At 43.4% G+C, this 24,624-nt stretch overlaps 1 protein-coding gene across 5 annotated transcripts in view; it reads right to left on the reverse strand.

Annotated features, from left to right (window-relative positions):
• Window positions 1–10,921: 10,921 nt before the first annotated feature.
• Window positions 10,922–24,624, reverse strand: part of ILRUN (inflammation and lipid regulator with UBA-like and NBR1-like domains) — a 57,044-nt gene continuing 43,341 nt past the window's right edge. For 2 of the 5 annotated variants that reach the window (XM_075910311.2, XM_075910308.2), the window contains exon 5: window positions 14,830–15,007. In XM_075910311.2, the coding sequence (XP_075766426.1) occupies window positions 14,972–15,007 (36 nt within the window). In that variant the 3' untranslated portion in view covers window positions 14,830–14,971. Of the gene's footprint in view, window positions 15,008–20,381; window positions 21,160–24,624 lie in introns of those variants that run through there. The other 3 variants (XM_075910312.2, XM_075910309.2, XM_075910310.2) reach the window with 2 other exon arrangements.

The following is a 24,624-nucleotide window of genomic DNA, read 5'->3' on the forward strand; positions in this document are numbered from 1 at the left end:
ACACCATTCCTACCCTCCTAGCTAATAGATTCATGGAGGTTAGGTCCATCAATGGCTATCTAGCTCTTTTTGGAACCCTGTTAAAGTCCTAGTCTTCATAACATCCTCTGGCAAGGAGTTCCATAGGCTGACTGTGCTCTGAGTGAAGAAAAACTTCCTTTTATTTGAAACCTGCTGACTATTAATTTCATTTGGTGACTCCTAGTTCTTATATTGTGGAAATAACTTTTCCTTATATGCTTTTTCCATATCAGTCATGATTTCATAGACCTCTATCATATCCCCCATTAGTCTCCTCTTTTTCTAAGTTGAAAAGTCCAAGTCTTTTAAATCTCTCTTCATATGGGACCCATTTCAAACCCCTTACCTTTTTTGTTGCCCTTTTCTGCACCTTTTCCAACGCCAATATATCTTTTTTGAGATGAGGCGACCACATCTGTACGTAGTATTCAAGATGTGGGTATACCATGATTTTAGAGAGGCAATAAGATATTCTCTGTCTTATTGTCTGTCCCTTATTTAATGATTCTAACATTCTATTTGCTTTTTTGACTGCTGCTGCACCAAGTGGATGTTTTCAGACTATCTACAACAACTCCAAGATTTCTCGAATAGTTGTAGCTAAATTAGTCCCCATCATATTGTATGTGTAGTTGAGATTATTTTTTCCCAATGTGCATTACTTTACATTCATCAACATTAAATTTCATTTGCCATTTTGTTGCCCAATCACTTAGTTTGGTCCTGGCCTGAGTTCAGGGGACCGCACTTGACCTCTCGAGGTCATACGTAGCACTTTAAAGACTAACAAGATGGTTTATTATTGGACCTAACCAATTCAGTTATAAGATCAAGAACACATATTCCTGCTCATCCAGAAATATAATTTATGTCATCATGTGCCAACAGTGTCCATCTGCTATGTACATTGGACAAACATCTCAGACGCTTCGCCAAAGAATCAATGCACACAAAACGGATATCAGACAGTATCACAAAGAAAAAAGTTTCTTGCCATTTCAACCAGAAAGGGCATTGTCTCAATGACTTGATTACCTGCATACTTCTTCAAAGGCATTTTAACACCAGACTTGAAAGAGAAACCTCTGAACTGTCATTCATGCTTAAATTTGACACTTTACGCGGGGGGAGGGGTGGTCTTAAAGATGCTAATTATCTTACCCATTACAAAGATAGCTTCCCCAATGATCACCTCTAATATCATTAGCTCACAGACATTTATCTTCCCTCCTCTGTTCTGAAATTTGATTTGTCCTTTTATGTGTGTTCACTTATTTTGAGTGTACCCCTTTGGTATATATGGTCATGCCTATTTTCTTCCACTATTTGATCTGAGGAAGTGGGTCTGGCCCACGAAAGCTCATCACCTAATAAACCATCTTGTTAGTCTTTAAAGTGCTACATAGTCCTGTCTTTTGTTTCAGCTACACCAGACTAACACGGCTACATCTCTATTACTATTCTTCCAGTCATAGTATTCTAGGATTCTATTTTATATCCAGGCCCACCTCCACCAGCCCACCTGGTGCTTCAGTCAGAGAGCACTTCACTGTGCCTCTGTGCTCCAGCCTGGCAAAGAGATTGGGGGCTGGGGATTGCCCCGCTGCACCCCAGTGCCCTGGACTGAGGAGGGGGGTTGGGCCTTATCCCCCATGTTTCCTGTCCTGCAACACCCTCCCCCTCCCGCCGCCATTCTTGGGCACCCACCTGAAGTCAGGGGCCACCCGTCAGCCCTTAGGTTACAGTAGCAGACTCTCATTCTCAATAGAGTACAAGCCCCCTGGAAGAGTCACATGACATCAACCCAGCCTGTGCGCTCACCAACTCTTCTTGCCTCTCCCTAAAACACTCGTATGCCACAGAGTCAAGTGCTGTTAGACCAAGAGATTCCAAATTGGTCTCTCCCCTTTCCAACGCTAGGGAAGTGGGGCGCAGCCGAGAGGACTGCTAGTTCACGCACCATCCCACACATTTCAGGAGGGGCAGGCTGAGTGTCAGACTTCAGCACACGTGGATAGCAGCAGCAATTGTAAAACATCGGCCTGGATTCAGACTCTGTTGGGAATTCAGCTCATCCGTCTGTGACCAGCTTGCAAGCAGTCACCTACTTAAAAATATAATTGTAGGCTTTTGCCCATCCCCACCCTGCCTTGGGCAAGATTCTGCAGCAATATGGAGCACAGGCGTAGCACATCTGTGTTATGCTTCTGCCAGATGTTGGCAGCAAAGGGGGGCTGGGTTTAAAGATTCAAGGGTCCTCTAACAATGAACATTAGGGCTCCAGTTCCAACCAGAAACCTGGGAAAATTCATTTAGTTCCTCATGGTGCCCTTGATCAGCGATATTTCCCCATGGGCTTCAGGCCAGGGGGCTTCCATCTGGAAGAAAATGATGCCACCGTCCATCCCCATCTCAATGGAAAAATAAAGGCTCAAATGCAGCAGAGACAGGTTCCCAACGCGCTTTAGGGCCTTAATGCTTTCCCAAACGGACAGAAGCATTCAGCTCCCCCTATTGGCCACTCTGATGCACTGCAAATGGTTCTAATAGTCCATGGGTTCCCAAACTGGGGGTGTGTGAAGAAATTCCAGGGGTGGGTGGGTGCAAGGTAACCCAGTCCCCCTCCTTCAAGTTCCCCCCTAAGTTTTTCTGTTATTTTTTTTTCAGCCCCGGTCTGGCCGTCTTTTTTTTTTTTTTTGCTGCTGTCGGGGGGGGGGAGGCATGAAGGTTTCTAAAAAATCAAAATGGGGGCATGATGCTGAAATGTTTGGGAACCACTGTATTAGTCCCAGAGGAGTCGCCGTGTCAGTTTGTAACGTCAAAAACGAGTAGTCCTGTGGCACGTTAGAGACCAACAAAATATATAAAATCATGAGCTTTCATGGGTAAAACCCACTTCATTTGATGGGATTCTATTTATTTTTGTTAGTCTCTAAGGTATCACAGGACTACTATTAGTCCCTGTTATACAGAAAACTGGTTACAACACACACTGCACACTCACTTCCCTAGCCTTCACCCCTTCCAGCCCCAAATCACTAAAAGGGCTTGATTTCCTTGATTCCAAACTCTTCAGAGCATACTGTGGATGGCATCAGAATACAGATAATGCTTTAAAAATGGATTAACAAACCACTCTCCCAGTTGGCCTTTAAAAGTTAACTCCATTTTATAATTGGGGAAGAGACCTCCCAAAAGTCATCCAGAACAGCAGAGCTAAGAACAGGAGAACTGAGGTCTCCTGCAGCACAGTCTTCTGCTTTAAGGACTAGACTATACTTCCAGACTAGGGCTAGCAACCATCAATTGAACCTGCAAAGATGGAGTCCTGGGAACTGAGCCTGTGAGGAGGATGTAAGGCAGGGGGAGGAATCCATAATCCCAAATGTGGGATGTTCTAAAAGCTGTCTGAAGAGACACTTGTGCTAGGTGAGATTTCCCCTTATGGATTTCTTTTAAAATTTACCTTAGAGCCCTAGACACACACACACAAACCTATCTGTAAGAGGCAACACTGGAGAGGGAGAAGAAGGTGCTATTCTCAGCCAGTTCCTTTCCATTCCCCCAACCTTGCTCTGAAAGTACAGCCCAACCCCCTCTCTCTTCAGAGCCTGTCACTTTAGCCCTTGGTTCAGAAGGTGGGTCATTGACATGTTGCACCTGAGCACCCCAGAATTTCAGCAGGCATCAATGGGAGCTGCAGGTGCACCAAACCTGGTTTTTGTTAGCCTGTTCCCATGCAAACTATACCTGTTATCACCCTCCTGCTGCCAGAGGGCCCTGCTCCATTTTCAAGGTAGCAATGTACCATCCCCTTCCAAATTGGAGAGGGTCCAGAGAAGAGCAACAAGAATGATTAAAGGTCTAGAGAACATGACCTATGAAGGAAGGTTGAAAAAACTGGGTTTGTTTAGTTTAGAAAAGAGAAGATTGAGGAGGGACATGATAGCAGTTTTCAGATATCTAAAAGGGTGATACAAGAAGGAGGGAGAAAACTTGTTCTTCCTGGCCTCTGAGGATAGAACAAGAAGCAATGAGCTTAAATTGCAGCAAGGGAAGTTTAGGTTGGACATTAGGAAAAAGTTCCTGTCAGGGTGGTCAGACACTGGAATAAATTGCCCAGGGAGGTTGTGGAATCTCCATCTCTGGAGATATTTAAGAGCAGGTTAGAGAAATGTCTATCAGGGATGATCTAGACAGTACTTGGTCCTGCCATGAGGGCAGGGGATTGGACTTGATGACCTCTCGAGGTCCCTTCCAGTCCTAGTATTCTATGATTCTATCTCTCTTTACTGATAGAAGCCTCATGCAACCTTGGGCAATGAGCCTATAGCTTCAGGTCAATCCTGGCTTCTTACCCATGTCCCTTTCTTATTTGGAACAATAACCCCCAAAACCAAACACAAGGAGCAATAGAGACACACCCAAGCTAAACATCTTCTGAGAGCAAGCGATCCCAGCTCAACACCCAAGTCATATCACATGGCTGTGCTGCAATTTCCCCATCTGTAGAGTGGGGAATAACACAAGTCACCTTTTTAAACTACTTTGAGACTTATGAGGAATGATAGAAGAGTTTCAAGAATTGTGGCAACAGGATGATCTGCCCAGACACCTGCATTATGTTATGTTAATTACTGCTTTCAAACCGGCCTCACTTCATTTTGCTGGCAAGTTACCCATGGATGAAACAGGTCAAACCCCTGTGTAGTGTTAAGGACTGACACCATAATAGATGCACAGTGCATAATACTATTTCCTTACCATTGGGTACCGTCTGCTTCCTTTAGAGCAGAGCTACACGCCGCATGTGGCCCACGGTGTGGTTTGGGTTTACTTGGGGCTCAATACATGGCCTGTGGGTGGGATCCTTTGAACGTGGCCTCCACTGGGAACACACTTCACAATTGCAAGGGTCTCCCAGGCAGGGTGAGCACTGAAATATGCAAGCGGACGGGCTGGCTGGAATAGACAGGTACAGGGTGTCGGCATTTCTAGTCCCCAGGGAGGAGGTGCTGGGAGCACCGGGGCATTATGGGAAGCGCTGGCTGTTTAGCCTTGTGGGCAGAGCCCAAGGTGCTGACCACCATGTTTGGGTCCAGTGCTGCAGCCGGGCAGCCCTGCCTCCGGCCCACATGAAGCAACACCCTACCACGTGGGGACGTCAGCCCTGCTGGGAAACCAGGATGGGGTTCCTGTGCACCTGTCCTTTTTTGCCTCTCATTTCTGGCCTGACTTGCCCAGCTCCCTGCCCGCCGCTGTAAAATCACTCCACAAAACACACAACCTGAAGCTTCAAGCTAAACATCCAAAACACTGGGACTAGGTCTACATGCCAATGTTAAATCGGAAAAAGAAACCACAAATTGCGTATCTTTTTTTGATTTACTTTAGAAAGAGGTTTTTTCCAAAATTTGGCATATCTACACAGCGCCAAATTTTGGAAAAAAATGCTCTTTCAACACATCCCTTATTCCTTGTAGAACACAGTTCCCAGGGATGGTGAAAGAGCGCGTCTGCTTTTTTTAAAACAATTTTTGGAAAAGCAGATGCATTCCTTGGAATGTGGCGTTGCATTTCCGGAATACCTCTAGTATCCCAGAAAAGCAATGCAGTCTAGATGTAGCCTGGTATACAATTTTCTTTTTAATAAGAAGCATTAAAAATGGCAACAAAGAAGAGACGCTTGTTGGACGAACACAGGGTTTTCAACCCTTTTTGGGAGATGAAATTCGCTTTTGCAGAGATAAATGGAAAACCAATGTGCTGTCTTTGTCAAAAGACTATTGCTCCGTTAAAGAAAACAAACCTGCAACGGCACCATTAATCTTGTCACCCTGAGTTCAAAGACTTGTATCCACCTGACAGCAATTTAGGGGAGAGGACATGTGTTCTGCGCTGATGGCATTATTTGAAGGACCAGGAAAATGGATTGATTTAATGAAGCTTACTTCGGTAACAACTGATGGCGCTCCCTCCATGGTTGGAAAAGAGAAGGGGCTAATTTCTTTGTTGAAGAAAAATCCAGTTTCCAGATTTTTTTTTCATATCATTGCATTCTGCACCAACAACAGTTATGCAGCAAACTGAAGAGAGGATTTGTCAAGAGCACAATGGATAGTGCCACAAAAGTTGTCAACTTCATTGTTGCAAATACCTTGAAACAGACAATTTTAGTGGAGGAGTATAAAACACAGTGTGGTGACTTGGCAATGCTTGCATAAGTTAGATGGCTGAGTTGAGACAAAGTGTTAGTTTGGTTTATGGATCTACTGTCTGCTGTACGAATGTTTTTGGAGGCAAAGGATCACCAGGATTTACTGTCGTGTTTAGACGAAGAGACGTTCCTGCTAAACGTGGCTTTTCTCACTGATATGACAAGCCACTTAAATGCACTCAATCTTAAACTTCAAGACAAAGAAAAAAATCTGCTTTTTCTGATGGGCAATGTTTCTGCATTTCAAACAAAACTGACCCTTTTTGCAGATCAGTTTCATGAGACTTGACTCACTCCCATCCTCAACAGGTAAGTGACACCTGAGTGAACGTACCTTTTTTGCCTGATTTATTTAGGGATTACATCTCAGAGCTGCAAACCGAATTTTCTTCTCACTTTCTAAATGCCAAATCCCCAAAGACAGTTCTTGAATTTTACTGAAAATCCATTTTCAGATGAGGTAAAGGCAGTCTCACCTTTAGCAGTGAGATTTGGTGTTGAGAGGACCACATCTGAAGAAGAGATGATAGAACTGAAAAACAATAGTATTCTAAAAGCTAGGCATAAGGAAGACACTGAAACATTTTGGATGACTTATGTACAGGAAGGCATGTACCCTGCATTACTGAAGTGTGCCCAAAAAAATGCTAACTTGCTTTAGGTTTACATGTCTGTGAAAGTTAATTCTCCTCCATGGGAATCAAGTCAAAACTGAGCACCTCTTTTATTGACAGACATCCGACCAACTGTGTCCATGCTGCTACAATGGAATACAAGCCTGACATGAAACAGCTGGTGAAAAGTTTGGAGACACAATCTTCACATTGATTGTTCTTATACTCCAGTAAATTACAGTATTGTATTGGTAGTTTTTGTTTGATTTGTTAAAACTGTGAAGCCAAAACAAAAAAGTAGTTAATATATAATGGTCTTCTGTTGATATGCGTTTTAGTAGTTAAATTCCTGGACTCCCATTGCTCATTAAAAGTGCTGTCAGATGGGTGGAAACCGGGTAAATATTGCATTTTATTATCATCAGCAGAACTGACTTAAATGGAGCAAGGCTGTCAGAGGCTATTGACTTCAATAGACAGGACTTAAATTTGATCATTTACACCAGCTAAGAATCTGCCCCTAATGCGTGACGTAGCTTAGCGAGGAGGAATAACAATGTGGACCTAGGATGACAAACTAAATCAACTTCAGTTTCCAGTTGTGACCCCAGGCAACCTCTCAGACCACTAAGCCTTTGCAGTGCCTAGCTCCAAGGAGGGGTTTTGGTATAGTTTATCTTGGCTGAACAGATCCTAGGGTTGCTGTGTGACAAAGCTCTGCAACATCACTTTTGTGTTCACTCTGTAATCATTCCAAAACTGCAATGACCCTTCCCCGCCAAAGGGTATTTGCAAAGAACAAAGTTTTGGGTGATTGATGCCAGACACACAAAAGTGTTTGCTATTCCTTTAAGGCCTATACCTTATACCTCAGCAACTACTAATGCTTTCTCAAGCTAATAATCCCTTTTCCCCACAATAAGGCACTGGCTGATACCAGTGCACCAGAATGGGTGATTTCTGTTGGACCACAGCAGCTATCATTTCAACATCCTGATGCACAGAGGCTGGATTAACCGTATTTAAAAAAACCCACAACGTGAATGTTACAAATAAAATCTTGGTCCTTTTATAAAAAGAAATTAGTACTTGATTCTAATGCAACTATTTGCCTTGGCCACTAACCTGGACCACACCCACAGCCCAGGCCTACTATGCATGTATCATAACATACATACAGCCTCATTAAACTGACTGCTTTATCGCAATTGCCAGCATTACTTGTCCTGCTCCAAAGACAGTGCATTAATGAAGGTGTGAGCTGACTACCTTGCTTTGACGAACTCCTGACAGGTAGCAGCCCTAAAGACAAACAGATTATTTCAAGCAAATAACTAGTGAAGAAATGTAAGCAGGGAGAAGGGGGGATTGCAATCTGTCCAAACACAGAGTGCGTTTAAAAACAACTGGGAGCATCACAGAGTCAAGGGGTGTGTTCATTACCAGGCAGAGAACAAATAGCTATGGGCATATGCAGCAGGATGTCTGTTCCCAGCAAAATTTTCAAACAAGGCTAAATGGCATATAAAAGGGCCAAGCATTTATTCAGACGTAAAAATCCTACTGACAAGTCTCACAGGGATTAATAATGAAGCCACATGTAAGCAAGCAAATAGCTGCAACTAAACTGCTCCAAACTAAAGACTGTATAGACAGAGTATTGGGCTTCACTAGGAGACATTCTCTAACCCGTAATCTAACACAGGTCAGATCACAGTCCCAATTGTCCCTTTTCCCAGACCACAAGAAGAGCTCTGTGAGACTCAAAAGCTTGTCCCTCCCATGAACAGAAATTGGTTCAATGAAAGATGTTACCTCACTCACCTTGTCTTAATTATCCACAGGTTAGGCCTTAACCTGCATGAATTTGCATGAATTTCACACACACTGCCTCCCTTTCTCAGAAACAAGCTAAAATACCAACCCAGCTGCTATAAATCAGTGCAGATCCCTTAATGTCAGTGCACCAGCTGAGGTAACTGGGGTCATTGGGATGGAGGAATACTGATCAGAAGCTAGAGAAAACAACTCGAACTGGCTGAGTTTGCAACTGCTCCATCTTTAAGTGGATCATATCCCACCCTTTGTGAAAGAGGCTTGCTAAGTCAGAACTTCTGCACCACTTTCTAGGGCTACTTTTCGATTGCTAGCTCATGCTGCTTCTCTTCCCTCCCCACTTCACTTCTCTCTGCAAGTATGGGAGGTTGGCCATACTTGCTGTAACAATACTTACCATTGTCAGCTGAGCCACAGAACCATGATTTGCTTGAAGCTAACCTTTGAAGATCACTCAAAGGCTTCAGCTTAAGACAGATTTAACCAGGAGACATCACCTTTGCTAGGAGAAGGCCACCAACCCTCTGTAACAGAGTGCTGAGGCTCCTCTAGTGAGCCTGCATGTTTGTGGCAACCTCTTGTTAGGCACAAACCGCTTTATTACCATAACAGATCAGCTGTGAGGGTGAGGGGTGCATGGGCATCTATTGTAGCTCTGTCACACCATTCCTGGTGACCCTGTGTCAGTATTCTGGGAGATTAAGAACATGCCTCATTCATAAGGCTTTGTATTAAATATTACCATAGAATCATAGAACATTAGAATTGGAAGGGACCACGAGGGGTCATCGAGTCCAGTCCCCTGCCCTCACAACAAGACCAAGCACCGTCTAGAATCATCCCTGACATCTGGCTGTCTAACCTGATGTTAAATATCTCTGATGGAGATTCCACAATCTCTCAAGGCAATTTATTCCAGTGCTTAACCACTCTGACAATTAGGAAGTTTTTCTCTAATGTCCAACCTCAACCTCCCTTGGTGAAATTTAAGTCCATGGTTCCTTGCCCTATTGGAGATTAAGGGGAATAATTTTTCACCCTCCAGCAGCCTTTCAGATACTTGAAAGCTTCTATCATGTCCTTTCTGTGTCTTCTCTTTTCCAGATTAAATACACCCAATTCTTTCAGTCTTCCCTCATAGGTAATGTTTTCTATACCTTTAATCATTTGTGTTGCTCTTCTCGGGACCTTCTCCAATTTTTCCACGTCTTTCCTGAAATGTAGTGCCCAGAATTGGACACAATACTCCAGCTGAGGCCTAATTAGCACAGAGTAGAGCAGAAGAATGACTTCTCATGTCTTGCTCACAACATTCCTGTTAATATATCCCAGAGTGTTTTTTTGGTTTTTTTTGTAGCAGTGTCACACTGTTGACTCATATTTAGCTTGTGGTCCACTATGACCCCAAGATCCCTTTCTGCAGTCCTCCTTCCTAGACAGTCACTTCCCATTCTATATGTGTGAAACTGACTACTCCTCCCTCAAAGGAGTATTTTATCCTTATTGAACTTCATCTGTGTCGCTAAAAGTCAGGCAGTACAATCACTGTCTGTTGGCACTTCTGCTGACAAAAACATTCCACACCCCCACCCCCATGAGAGGTTTGCTCTGTTGGCAGCTTTTATCTTTCAAAGTACCTGAGTACAACAAAGCTGTGTCGTTCAACGGCCAATGTAGACAAAGTCTGAAAGTCACTGAATGATGGAGCTTCTGCTCTCATGCTCTCCCCCTAGGACAGAGAACTCCCCCGGAATATCTGCCTCGGCATTTTGTAAAAAAGTAGTTGCCCAAATTCTGTAAACTATCCCACAAAAGCACTCTGTATCCAGGTGGAGTCCCATTGGGGATCTACCTGCATGAAAATTTTTTGCAGGATCCTTTCTAACTGGTTCTTTTCCAGGTCAACTCCCATGTGAAGCCATCTGTCTTTTAAAGGATCCTTCCTCCAGTGTTTATTCTTGTTGGCATTTATATCTGGACTGGAAAATTACTTTTTTTTATTTCATGCATCCAATGCACCCTGAATTAATTTCCTCTCAAATGTTCTCCTCAAATTTATTCATGGGAAAAGGAAAGGTAACGTTGAGATGTATGGCACATTTTTTATGTCTGCCCGGCACCCCCAAAGATCTGGGGAAGGAAGCAAGAGAGTTGCATTTAACAAACATTGCAGAGGTCACAGAAAACTAGAAACTGCTCACACCTTCAATAAAACTCTATAGACAGCTGATGGTAATTTTTTCTGTGTTAATTTAATCATACAAATATTCATTTATACATTAAAGGAAAAACTTCCTTTATTACCCCCAATGTGCTATCATTGGACTTCTCCCAGACTCAATGAGGCAACACACCATCCTGCTCTACACATGCACTCCTCCAAAGAGAATAAAGACAGGCTGCAGAACCAACCACTCACCTCACACACTAAAAGAAAAGAAAAAAAAAACAGAAACAGGGGACAGTGTGTATTTCCTAGCCCTGCAGACTCAGATTATACTCACAACCAGGGGGCTGGGATTACACTTGCAGGTCCTATAGGTTTCAGGATGCACTCTTCCCTCTTGCACATACACACATATGCTCCTCTCAAGACACAGGGCAGCAGATACTTTCTCTCCATCATGCCAAAGCTGGCTAGACACTTATTCCCAGATACAGATTGCATTTCCAGCAAGAGGGACACAAAGCTTGCGCACGCTTTCCCAGCCATGGGACAGGGTATTTTTCCAACCAGACTTGAGTTACATTGGGACACACCAGGATTACCAGGCATTTCTGGACTCAGCAGCTCACACTATGCTTGAAAAACCCCACTATGTATCGGAAATTCAAACTCCCTTTTTTGAATTGTTCTCCATTTGTCATGCCCTCTGAGGACCCCAAACACCCCTCCTCCCCCCACAACAGCAGCAGCTGGGGATCAGAGTCAACTCAAGCCCCTCCATAGCTATGGTCTCTCAGACCACTGGGTACCAGCCCTTTCTCTTCCTCCCCTTCCCCCCACTCTCCAAAGTTAGAGACACCAGCCAGGCTTGGGTAACATGGCATAGAGTCTCTTACCTATGAGACTTCTGGGCAAGGGTATCATCAGCTGAGATTCCATTTTATCACTTGAGAGTCTAAAATTAGGCATGTCACTCAGTCTGGTTTTCAGAGGTTCTGCATCCACAGTCCCCTGCTAAGGTGAATTAGAAACGTGGGAGCTCAGCATTTTTGGATTTTTTGGTTTAGGTGCCAAACTTTAGCCTCTCCCCCCATCTTAAAAATATTGGTTCAAGGAAAGCAATGCAATTTCAGTCCTAAGTGTGACTGACTTTCGCCCAGCACCCCGAATTCTCTTTTGAAAATGTTGCCAACTTAATAGTAGCTTAAATTTGGGGACTGGGTGCATTGAGCACCAGGGGACTCAGTTTTCACAGAGAGAAGAAATAGGAGGCAGCGTAATTACCAATTTAAACATCCGCCCATCATCATCATCACACGGATTATCACACTAACCAACACACTGAAACACTTATGAGCCTTTTGCAGCTATTTCTAGAGCAATTATCCCCACTGATAATGGTGGTGATTATGCTTGAGACTCATTCCCTAGGAAACAGATGTAATAGGCCAACATTAACAGGCTGACTTATTGCAAGCTGCAGCTCAAATCAGGCCCTACCCTTTCTTCCCTCTGTGAATGTCCCAATCACAAGGACAAAGTAGACTTAAGATATGCTCAAGAGAGGAGACAACACGGAGATGTGTGCAGAATGGACACAGTCTTCTGAGAAGGCACAAGAACAACTGGGGGTAGACACTAGCTTTCTCTAGGAATGGGAACAAAACATCATCTTTGCAGTAGTGACAGGCAACAAACATGGCCACTGGTTTAGCTGGGTGAAGCCTACAGGTCTGGGAACAGCTGAGAAGAAAATGAGAATCTGGTGAGCTGGTTTTGAGGGTTGAACCGCTGTCCTTGCCAGTACAAGGCTTGTAGAGCTCTGGGCCCAGTGGTGGCAGCTGGATGGAGCTCATGAGAAGAGACCAATGAGAAGTATGGCAACTCGACTAACAGCAACACTTCGGGGACACATGGAAAAGTGCTGAGGCCTCGCATGCTTGTTGCGATAATTCAAACTTCACCCACACTTTACCATGAAGGTTTACATACTTGCTTCATTTTGAGAGATGAATAAAACCTCACCCACAGACAGAGGGATTTTTACAAGACACATACAGGGTATTATGACTAGAGCTAACCAAGCAGCCTACACCTCCTAAATTGCATTCAAATCACAATGGCAAGCTGCACCCCTTCTCCAAGTCAGACAGGACCTTCCTTCAAAACTCCTCCTCCTTCTTCATTCAAAGGGCAATCCCTTACAGCCTCGCACATGTATTTAGAGAGTATGGAAGGGAGACTTCCAATCTTAAAAGGGAACATGCCCTTAGAAATTCTGGGTCTAATAGGCAACTAAAGTATTAGCCACTCACTAATGGAGCAATGTCAGGACCTAGAGACTACAAGAATCCAAATGCCTCACCAGTGAACTAATTCTTCCTTGGCATAATACCAACCATTCCCCATTAGCCTCAACAGGAGCTGCCCACGTAGCCTGGGGGAACAGGGCCCATGGAAAGTGCATTGAAAATGGAACCCTTAAGTCAATGAAGCAAACACTGCTGCTTGGGCCTGCTGAAAGCCTTGCATCACCTTCAGCAAGTAAAATGAGCACTCAGCTCCCAACATGGGTGGATAGCTTGGGATTGGGGGGCTAGAAGAGGATGATGGGGGGCGTTGCATATTATTGTATCTTTGGCAGATGGCTGTTACGGCCTGGCTTAAGTTTCTGAATCAGCGCCTCCCCCCAAAAAACCCATTCTCTTCCCGAGTACCCAGGCTGCTTGGCTAACAGTGACCCAACACCTCAAAAATCTGAACCAGAACGTCACCACCCTACACAATTGCTCTGCACAGTCTCTTTTGTTCATGGCTCCCATTCCTCTGCGGACGCCCACAGCTAAGTGACTCGTGACCAGAAGAGTTCTTCTTCTTGTGAACAGGAGACTTGATGAGATCCATCTAGAAAGCTAGAACCTCAAAGAAGCTACAGGCCAGTAAAAAGGCAAAACAAGAATACAAGGCGCTACTGTGGAACTCAGCTGATGATTCAAATTCTTGCTCTACATTCAAAAACAACTGGCCTCTGCCTCCTAAGCTAGTACTTTATCACAGGAGAGAGGAATTAAAATTATACTTCTATAAAGGGTATGGATATGAGGTTTAAATCTAAAGGGACATGACCTTTGCATAACTTTATAATTACTGTTTGGTGAACTACAGCTACAGAAAGTTAATTTCCTCTTGGCACAAGACAGATACACTTGCCTGGCTGTCCTAGGCACAGCTACTGGACATCAGTATCAGACAACAAAACAGCATTTTAAAATACCAACCACTAAGGACCAGCTTTGGAACTTTAGTAAATCCGTCTCTGCCTTAAACATGTGTATGTATACTTCAAGTTCCAAGAGAAAAAAGAACCTCCAGGTTATCTTAATTCAGTTCTGGAATCTCCCCCCTCATTCTGATGCAAGAGTTTGGTCTTGACTGAGGTTACTGAAAACACTAAGGTCAAGTGGGAAACAGACAAATCAGAAGATTAAAAGGTTGATAACTAAAAACAGCTGATGTCACTGAAATTCACAGAGCTGGGTGCTGGCCCAATCGCACATTAAAAACATCCAACACACTGCATAAACTCCAGAAGACGCTAAGCGAGCTCCCGTACTGTAGCAAGCAGACACAACAGTTCCATAAAAATGCACTCTGTCCCTTATTAAAAAAATTATGAACAGGAAACAAACAAAAATATTAAACATTTGCTCAAACTACAACCGCTCTGTAGGCAAAATAATTCTTTGTTTTTCGTTTAAAAAGATGGCTTTCATTTTAATTTTTCTTAAACTTTTTCAGCTACCTAATCAATTGTGATAATGACTTCTAAAAAAAACCCATGGTGTTGGTATATTTTCTCTCTCTCGTAGCATTGAACAGCACTCCTGAAATTCAGCATTCACACATGCATACTTTAGTTTTGTTTTCCTCTGGAAACCACTAGTCTTAAATTATTGGTTTGTTTGTTTTCTTCTTTATCCAGGTTGCAGAAGTGGAGAAGGGGGTCCATGCCGTATCTTCTATAAGCCATAAGAACCCCCCTACATCCCTCTTGAGTAAGTTCTTTGTCAAACTCTCCTCTTGACGATACCCGTTTTGTTTTTTGTTTGTTTGTTTTTAAGACTGTCCAAAGGGATAAGGACCGTGGAAACCCTGGAAGAAAGTTGGAGACAAAAATCAATATCAATAGGCAAGAGTTGAAACCAGCTGATCACCATTAGTTGGCAAAAAAGGATACCTGCCCTCTCTACCCTATCCCACTGCCTGCATTTACCTCCTGCATTCTTTAACCTACATGAACTGACCCATCTACTGAAATCTACATGTAACACATGCTAAAACGCCACCTGTCTCCCTCTAGCAGCTAGATCACATACAGATGTTTGAATCTGCTACTTACTGCCTTTAAGCTAATGGGTCTGGAGCTGCTTTTAAGATCCAATATCCTGTGGTTCAACCCTCACAGATGAACTCACCAGGGGCGTCATTACATACATTTCCAGCAACTCACCTCTGCCTGTTGTCATATAGCTAATAGACAATCAACATGACTGCATGTTCTTCTGTTGGTTTTTGGCTCTTTTTGACCTTCTATACTCTTTATTGGGGATGTCAGCTACTGGTGAAACTGCCAGAGTCCAAACTCCCAGCTTACACAGGATAAATCATTTATAAGCCCCATCTATACCCCTGAAACCAGGATAAGGCTGCCCCAGTGCACTTAATGGTTTTCTCTAGCCTAAACTAGAGTATTGCAGTGCACACCTAGGACACTGGCTGAAAATAGGGCAAATTCTCAATGTAGACATACATGGCCTTAGTTTCCCTCTATAAACACCTGTAGGTGTGGCCTAGGGGATAGGGCTTTCACCTGGGGAGACCAGGATTGGGGGTTTGAATCCTGCCCCCCACTCAGCTGCTCAAGTCCCATTCTTCCCCCCCTCCCCCCCCCCCAGGAGTGGCCGGACAGCCAACATTAGCTGCCCTGGAGCTGGTGCCTGCTTTAAGCTGGCAGCTTAAGGAACAAGTAGAGAGGTGGAGTGTGAACTCAGGGATAGGGCATCAACTTGTAGAGTGCAGATTGGTGGGCTTGAGTGCCACCCCACTACTACATGTTATGAGGAAGCTTTTCCTCTCTGACCATCTTAATTCCCTCAAGACAACGAGACTTGATAGTTCTTAAACAACTATATTTCTTCAATTGAAACCAGCTGCCTCCAAAAAAAGGGGAATATTTAGTGACTTGTGTTTTCCTTCTGAACCCGGAGTGAATTTATGTAAGCGTCAGATCTAGCAGCAGGAGGTCTAAAACTAACAGGGACAACTATTTCTGCAATCTCCCATGCTCTAATTTCACTAACTTTAGAACATTTTATTATACATCATAATAAATCCCACAGCATTAAGAGGCTTCTCTATAAATGAGAGGCGCATAGCTTACTGAAATAGCTACAGCAATTAAATTCCATTTTTAAAAAAGACCATAAGACAAAGTCAAGTAAAAATAAGAAAAAAAATGCATTATGCTGGATTTACCAGAGACAGAAGGTAGGTCTTCTGGCCTTTATACAGTCCTGCTGTTTCCCATTGTATCGAGGAGTAAAAAAGACAGCCAGTGACCTAATTAAGCAGTAACACCATTTCAAGCAGGATGAGCCAAGGCAGCAAAAGAAATATTGTCTCCAACTTATTTTGCTGTAACTCCATAACTAGCTTGCTCTGTGACCCGTAAGTATTGGAACTGGCTGTGGAGCACCGAGGTATTTTTGTATGGCTCATACCAAAAAGCCCTGACTATATAGTCTGGTGGGATGGGCTAGGTCAAACTACAAAAACGTTATCAAAAGTCTTATTATATCTTACTTTCTAGGTTTTAATGATCAAGTGCAGATAGGATACTGAAGTCTCACCACAGTTAACAAGGCAAGGGTATTTTCCTGGGCTATATGGTGTCAGGAAATAGCACATCAACAAAGCATCTTCCAGTGACTCAAAACTATTGTGGAGTCTAGCATCTATCAGGGGAGAATGGTTAGTGGCACACTGCGCAAGAGTAGTATTTCATCTCTCTATATACTAAAAAAAGTTCTTCCTGCAGGATGACAGAGTGACTGTTATGTCACTTTGCATCCCACCTGCCTCCCCCACCCCCACCAAGCCCAACCTCACTGCTTCCCTTGCCACTTGGAATTGCTATTGTAAACCAAGCCCCTACTCCCCTTCCTTCACCTCCACCCCAAAGGGCTTTCAACGTGAAGAAACATGGCACAGTAGTCAGTAAACCCCATATCAGTCTTGAGAGCCCCAGAGCTGGGCAGGGCAGAGGATACGGTGCTTGGGACAGCAGCCCAGGGACAGGCGTTAGGAGCAGGGCTCCCAGCCGGGCTTATGTGCCAGCAGCAGGCTCTTGGGGAGCCAGAGCGCGGTGTCCGACTACCCAGAGTCTGGCTGCCCCCAAGAAGACTAACTCGTCCCCAGCAGCTGCACTTACCGCAGCAGCCAAAGCAACCCAGGGGAACTGCCTCACTGACCTGTCTGCTCCTTCCCTTCCGCTCCCAGTGGGTGGACGGGTGGCCCGGCGGGCAGGGCTGAGCGGAGAGTAATGCAGGAGGAAGCGCACAGAGGAAAGGTCACGATAGTGCTGCCCGCACAGCTGCTTTCCCCACCTCAGCAGGCTGCACTGCTCTGGAATGCCGCATGCACATGGCACCACCTGTGCCCCACATGGGGTGGAGCAGGCACCCCTGAACCTCCCTGGCCACCAGAGTGAGAGAGCCAAGCCTGGTGTGCCGGGGTGGGGTCAGAGTCAGGGAGGGAAAGGGCCCAGGCTGGCAGGGGCGGGAGAAAGGGAAAAGGGGCCCAGGGCTGGCAAAGCGGAGGAGGAAAGAGAAGGGGCCCGAGCTAGCACGGCCACAGCCTGGCCCTCACCGGTGGCTGGGGGGAGGGCTGGGGTTGCCTACCCCCCTGTGCATTAAGCAGGGGGGCAAACCCCCTAATAACTTTTGATTCAAAAGATTTGAATGCAAGGGCAAGATTTTCAAATGAACCCTGCAACCAACATCTTTTCTTTGTGTTTGGCAAACAAGGGCACTTGTGCTATAACACTGTTAAAAAAATGTCTGCTGCCAGGAGCTCAGCGTTGTCCGCCCCAAATGGCAATATTAACAGCTAAAACACAGTAAGTAAAGCTCCCTGTGTTGCCTTGAGATAACAGTCAGAAATGGATGCAGCCTATTAGCACCTCCCTTGAAAGCACAGTGACAGTCCCTAAAGAGATTAGTAAATTTATAAACAGCTGCAAGAGAAAGACCTCTGTCCTTGGATCTTCCCAAGTACATCAAGAAAATAGGTCACAGCCTACTTTCAACAGTGTCTAATTTGAATTTACACAATTTTGTTAATGATTTGGAGTCTCCATCAGAACTAGATTACAATTCACTTTCAAGTGTGAGAAAACCACCTGATATGTGCAGGACCTTAACCCTATGGTATACTGTATTCACATCTGTGGAATGAGTCTGTCATGAATAGTCCCAGAACTGCTTCCAAGTGGTCTCTCTTGCAACTGCAAATTTGACCAGAAGAATTCATTTTTGCTTTTATAATTCATCCAATGAGCCCAGCTCAGACACTAAATACCTTCCAAGCATGAAACTAAAATAGGGTTTGTGAAGAAGGAAAAAGCATGTGCCCTAGTGATTACTCTGAACAGCATGGTCATTGTAAAAGCAGACATTTTTAAAGTTAAATCAAAATCCCACTTTCATCTCAGGGACTTAATCTTTTATAAACCATCACAACTCAGAAACTTTCACAACTATCTTTATTTCACCTTTGTTTGTGGAAGAATTTAGATCAATAAAAGGTACAGTTTAATTAAAAAAAGACATGAGCTTTTTGATAAGTGGCTGCCAAGCAACACAGAAGTCTCTCAGCGTACACTGATGGCAACATCAGATAACACTATATGTCCCTCTCTCTTCCTGGGCCGATTGTGGTCAGTGCCTCTCCATACTATCCTGAGTTCTTTTGACTCAATTACATCTAGGTTAGTCTTTCAACAGTTAGGTAAGCCTAGGTCCACAGAGGAGGGGTTTAAAACCAGATGAACCTGCAGACACTAATAAGGAGCTCTGCGATTGTCCCAGGAAAGTGGCTAATAGCCATGCCGAGCTTGTGGCGTCTCCACACTTGATCTAAGTCAGTTCAATTATAATGGCAGTCAACTAACCCATTTTGGAAAATAAATCCCTAATCCAGGCTCAAAGTTTGTCAACAATGGGAACATACCCTCTCCCCAAAGGGGAGGGCTCAAAAATCTAGAAGATACCAGACACACAAGCTGCTATTCCTTCCCCACCATTCCCAAGGCCAAGTAACTTGCCTGTACAATTTCAGGCTTTGAGAGCCCAAGAGCTAAGGTACCCATCAGGAACTTCTAGGGATGGCCTCATTACTACCAAACGAAATATCAAGGTCAGGCAGGAGCTGATCAAATTGTTGGGGATGGAAGGAGAAACTTACTACAGAAGCAGTCCAGAGCATATTGCCTTTTTATTAAGTTCTACTGACATTTTTAGAGGAAGTTTGTTTGATTACATTCGATTTTGGTTTTCCAAAGATGATTTATCCAAACTCCATAGCCTGCACTGCCACACACAACAGTGTTCCAAATACTTTGCATGTGAAATCTCAAGATTCTTACTTGCCTCAGTGGCAGACAGCATGTGAGGTTGTCAGCAGGGCCTAATCTACACTATGGAATTTTAGAAAACCATTTACACCTGTGCAGTTGCTTTATAGGGAGTCCTAACTCAGACAAGGCTCTGGCAGCCTCTGACCATTTTTACATTGGCAGGTTTAATCACAATCTGTTATAATCTGAAAACTGCAAGAGCTTTGGCTAAAGAGACACTTCCACTAGTACTCCTGAAATGGCTGGAACTATCAAAAAATGTGCTAGTGTAGAAATACCCCAAGAACAATTTGACACTGAATCTGACAATTAAACTAAGTGCCTGCATCAATTTTTAAAAGGGCACTTAGATGCTTTTGAAAATTTTATCCAACCTCTTCCTACCTCATCCATCCCTTCTTCTGTTTTCACAGATTTAATGGATTTGATGGTTTTCATCTTTAAGCACTTAAACATGGCAATGAATTCACTCAATTTTTTAAGCAGAGAAAATGAAGGCACAAGCCCACGAAGCAGCTCAGCAGATGACACAGCAAGTCTGTGACAGACCCAGGAAATAAAACCCAAGTCTCTGGACCTTTAACATCATGCTCAATCCATTTGAAGATCGCTCTCTCATTCTGTGAGTTGCAATTCATGGAAGTTTATTCCATAAAATAATTATTAGTCTTTAAGGTGCCACCGGACTCATTGTATTTGATGACAGATTAATATGGCTCTCTAAAACTTGTTTTATAATGTTAAATCACCACCATGTGGGATGAAGCCTTTTCTGTTAAGAATGAGCACGCACAAGAATCTAGCAATTTTCAAGTATCCATGTAATTTCCCCACCTTTCCCCAAAACCACTCAGAAATGCAGAATACTTCTGGAGTTGCCCTGAAGAGCCCTACAACTTCCCTTTACAGAGACACCCAAGTGCATGATTTATGTTACTTGTTATTCGTTCCTAAGAAACCCCTCTTTTTAAAGAAAGATTGCCAGCTTGCAAGAAGAAGGTGATATCACTGGTTCAAAGCAACAGGACAGCATGTCACTGGCTTTTCGAAATTAAATGTGGGTCCAGAAATTTCTGGTGTCAAAGCTTCTGCTTTCCTTGACTCCATATCTTCAGAAACCAGTTACCTGAGAGGAGTTGTTCTCATGAGAACCCCGAGACACCTCATGGAGAAGCTTTCTGATGATTTTGGGGAACGGAAACCCAGTTCTGAACTCCTTTTTCCTTAAGGAAGAAGAGATAAAGCAGCTTCCCAAGGCAAAATGCTTAGCTTAACAGCCACGGGCATTCAATGGTCTTCAGAATAGCCTTGGCTTTGGAGGAAACCAGTTACCTATTTTACTAAGCCATAGATAACAGTGCAGGACACAAGACACCTAGATAAGTGAATGAATCCCTACACACCAAATTCTCCACCCATTCCAAAAGCACCGATGAGATCTCTTAAATCGATTGACAGTATGGCAGTGATAACAAAACTGCTACAGTTTTTGTGTTTTGTTTTTTATTTCCACAATTACCCTATTTAGGACCACAACATGGTATAGCAGCTACTCCCCAGTCAGGGCTTTTAGATCTTCAACCGGATCTTACACCAGATTAGTCCCAACCTGAACAGTGGAATGGAAAAGGAAACAGAGGAAGAGTTTAGCTTATGTTTGATAGGTCTGATTTTTGAAGATGATTTTTTGAAAACTGGAATCCTTCTGGCAGTGAGATATTGGTCTGGGAAGAGAAACATCAGCCTTGCAACAACAGGAGTCAGTATCTGGCACCACCTTATTTGCAGGAATTCTGAAACCGAAAGGTTAAAACTAGTTTGTACTTTTCACTAATATTTGATCAGACCATTCACTTAGGATAAGCAAGTTACTGTTAAGCTGACAGTCAGCTCAGTGTATTTCAAACAAAAGTAACATGCCAGATTTATGACTTCTAGCAAAGCAGGTCAGCATATACCATCTTGGCCACCATGGGAAGTTCTCAAACAGAGGTAGGAACTTCAAGGATATGAGATGAAAAGGACTGGTCATTCTCTCTTACTGCTTCTCACTTGGCACATCCCAGAGTCTCAGAGCTTTTGATTGTCAATGTAGTGTCCCTTCCTAGAAAAAACTGCCATGCAATTTAGGTGTTCAATTTCTCATGGTGACAAACCACATATCCATCCAGCTTTCACAAGGTAACGTGTGAGAAGCTGTCTTATTTTGTTCTGCCTACCCAATAATACTTTCTGGATGTGACAAATACTCTCCCTGCATTTCCAAAATGCTGTCAATGGGCAACCGATTCTGCCAGGAGCTTCCTACCAGCTTTGTGAGCCCTTTCAATGCGCAACGGACTGTCACTGTTGCTTCCTTTTCAAAATACTTTGCCAATATATGCTTGTATGCCCAAGAGATTCATGCAATTGACAAAGCTGCCTACTGGAAAATCACTTTGTAAAGTGCTGAGACAGTGTTTAGCTACTAAGTTACCATGGACAGAAGAGCGTGTGATCAATAATAGAGAAACTCTTCCAGGGCCCTGTATTCTAAGCAGGAGGTAATCAAAGTACAGTAGAAAGTCTCTAGTTCAGCACCCTCGGGACTCAACCAGTGCTGAACCAGAGAATTTGCCAAACTATGGGAGGTCAATATTGTCTAGCAGCATTACCAACACTTCCACTGCTTAAATGTCTTCAAAGAGCCCAGTATGGGCAAATAACAGCACAGAACACAGAGACCGGACTGGTGGCTGTGATACTTTCTGGGGCCATGGGAAACTTAGCCACACCCATGATAAGTGGATATCCATGCCCCCGGACCATTGGATGTTGCCAGACCGAAGTGTGTTGGACTAGAGAGGTTCAACCTGTAACAGAGGCCCAGGCCACATCAGCTTCTGTCAAAAAGACAGTGGGAGTCTCTTAGCAGCCTGAAACAGAACTGCAAGCTTTGTGCACAAGCACTGCAAAAAAGTCCAAATTAGTAGGGCTGTGGTCTTCTTTTGTGTTGGGAAAAGAAGTTGTAGACTACCCCACTGAACTATTATTAAAGTTATCTTTCAGTTCAAAGCAGATGAAGGGATCTTTTGTGCTGGCATGACAACTAGTTAGAAGCAATGGATAAGCTAAACTCATCAGTCAGAATAAAGAATCACTAGAACACAAGTTACCACCCTACATCTGCATCATGGAACTAAACTGGGCTGTCCCATATCAAAATAGATCATGTTCCAAATCACATACTGTCCAGATTGTTGAGAAGGATATAATCCTTGCCCATGGAATTAGCCACTTCTTCCTTTAGCTCTGCGTAGTCAAGGTGTACTCCTGTCTGTTTCTATCTCTGTATCATGGTAGCTGTCATTAGCCTTTGTATTGCGTTCCAGACAGTCAGGCAATATACGAAAGAAATTATCCATAAATGGCCATACCACATTTATCCCAACATAACAAGTATTTCAGTCCTGGGTATCTAACAAAGACACCACCACAGTAATTTAAATCTTAAAATTTGACATTTTTCTAGTCTTGGCTACTCTTAATGATGCAGTAGTGCTATACTTAGGTGCAAATCTTAGTAGTTACGTGCCTACCCAACTGCAGGTACCAATGAAGTAGACATAAGTAACAACCAAATTCTTCAATCAAAATGGGCAAGCCCCAAATCCCCAAGATTAGCTGAAAATGTACTCCTAAGGGTCTGTCTACATTGAAAGTGAAGACATAACGTAGCTGGACAAGTATGTCTACCTAGCTTTAATCTAATTAGCATGGGTAACAACAACAACATACCTGTCATGACAAGGACAAGCCAGGGACTCTGCAGGACTTGTACTCTGGTTGCTAATCCACGACTAAGTCCATGACACCACATGTACTCAGCTGTTACTCATGGTAGTTAGATTAAAATGAGCATTGCTATGACCGCCTTCACCAGCAAGTGTTGACATATGCTAAGACTGGGACAACCAAGTTTTCATGGGTGACATAAGACAGATTTGATTCCATCTGTAGCTGTAAAAAACTAGTAGATTAGTCCAGTATCTCAGCTAAATTAAGTTTTTATTTCAGTTCTTTTCATGTATTAAACATTCTTGCAAGATACCCTCTACCAGTCCTGGAATCGTAGTAGCCCTTTAGGTACAGAATATACACATCTCACAGACAATAGGATAACTTCCTGCACATTATCCCACCAATGTGCCTCAACCTTGTTACAGAGGGATCACTTTCGGGGAGAACCAGACGTCAGCCAACAGGTACATTAGCTCTTGGCCCCTCCATAGGGATTGAGCAGTGATTATGGTTAGGCCACTATCCACCATGGCCTGATCCAGAACACAGAAAGCAATCACCATATGGTAAGAGCTTCAGATCACTAATGATTGAGGCTGGCAATCTAAAGGTACAAGGCTGTAATTTTCAATTCACTGAACAGTGAAGCGCTAGCCTTAAAGGGTTGTTGAGAGTCCCCTCTTGAAGCATGACCCAGTAAGTCTCACACAGCTGACAGTCTGAGGTGTCTAATATGAAGAAGGCAATTGATAGTTTGCTGTACAGTTGCAGTTCCTATTTTGTTATCTGCTCTAAAAGTTAGGACAAAATGATGTAACCTCAGTACAATGTGTGGTACTTTGGAATGGATTCATTTGTACACTGCAAGCAGTTTAACAAGTTCATCTACAGCACAGTAGTTCCTAACATTAGGACTTTATTAATGTAAATAGCAACTGAGTGTTCTTTTCCTATATAGACTGTTCAAATTACAGTAAAGCATATTTAAAGGCTTTTAAATCAACTATTTTGGACATACACACCTAGACATGCTTCTTTCAACAATAGGATTCTGAAGTGTAAATAAACCCTGAAATTCATTTTCATAAATTTGTACACGCACACATCTTAAAAAAGTTAAAATATCACGCAAGCTTATTTGTATAACATCCATCAAGCAAGCTTCTGAGGGAAATTTTAAAACATGATTATAGAGACAAGAAAAAAAAAATCACAGAAACAAGAATGGTCCTAGGACTGACTATTCCTCAACTGTGGCTCCTGAAAACAAGCTGTTGAGCAGGGTACCCCCTAT

This window comes from Pelodiscus sinensis, chromosome 27 (genome assembly GCF_052426305.1).
Source record: "Pelodiscus sinensis isolate ZL-2025 chromosome 27, ASM5242630v1, whole genome shotgun sequence".
In the NCBI taxonomy this organism is placed as follows: domain Eukaryota; kingdom Metazoa; phylum Chordata; order Testudines; family Trionychidae; genus Pelodiscus; species Pelodiscus sinensis.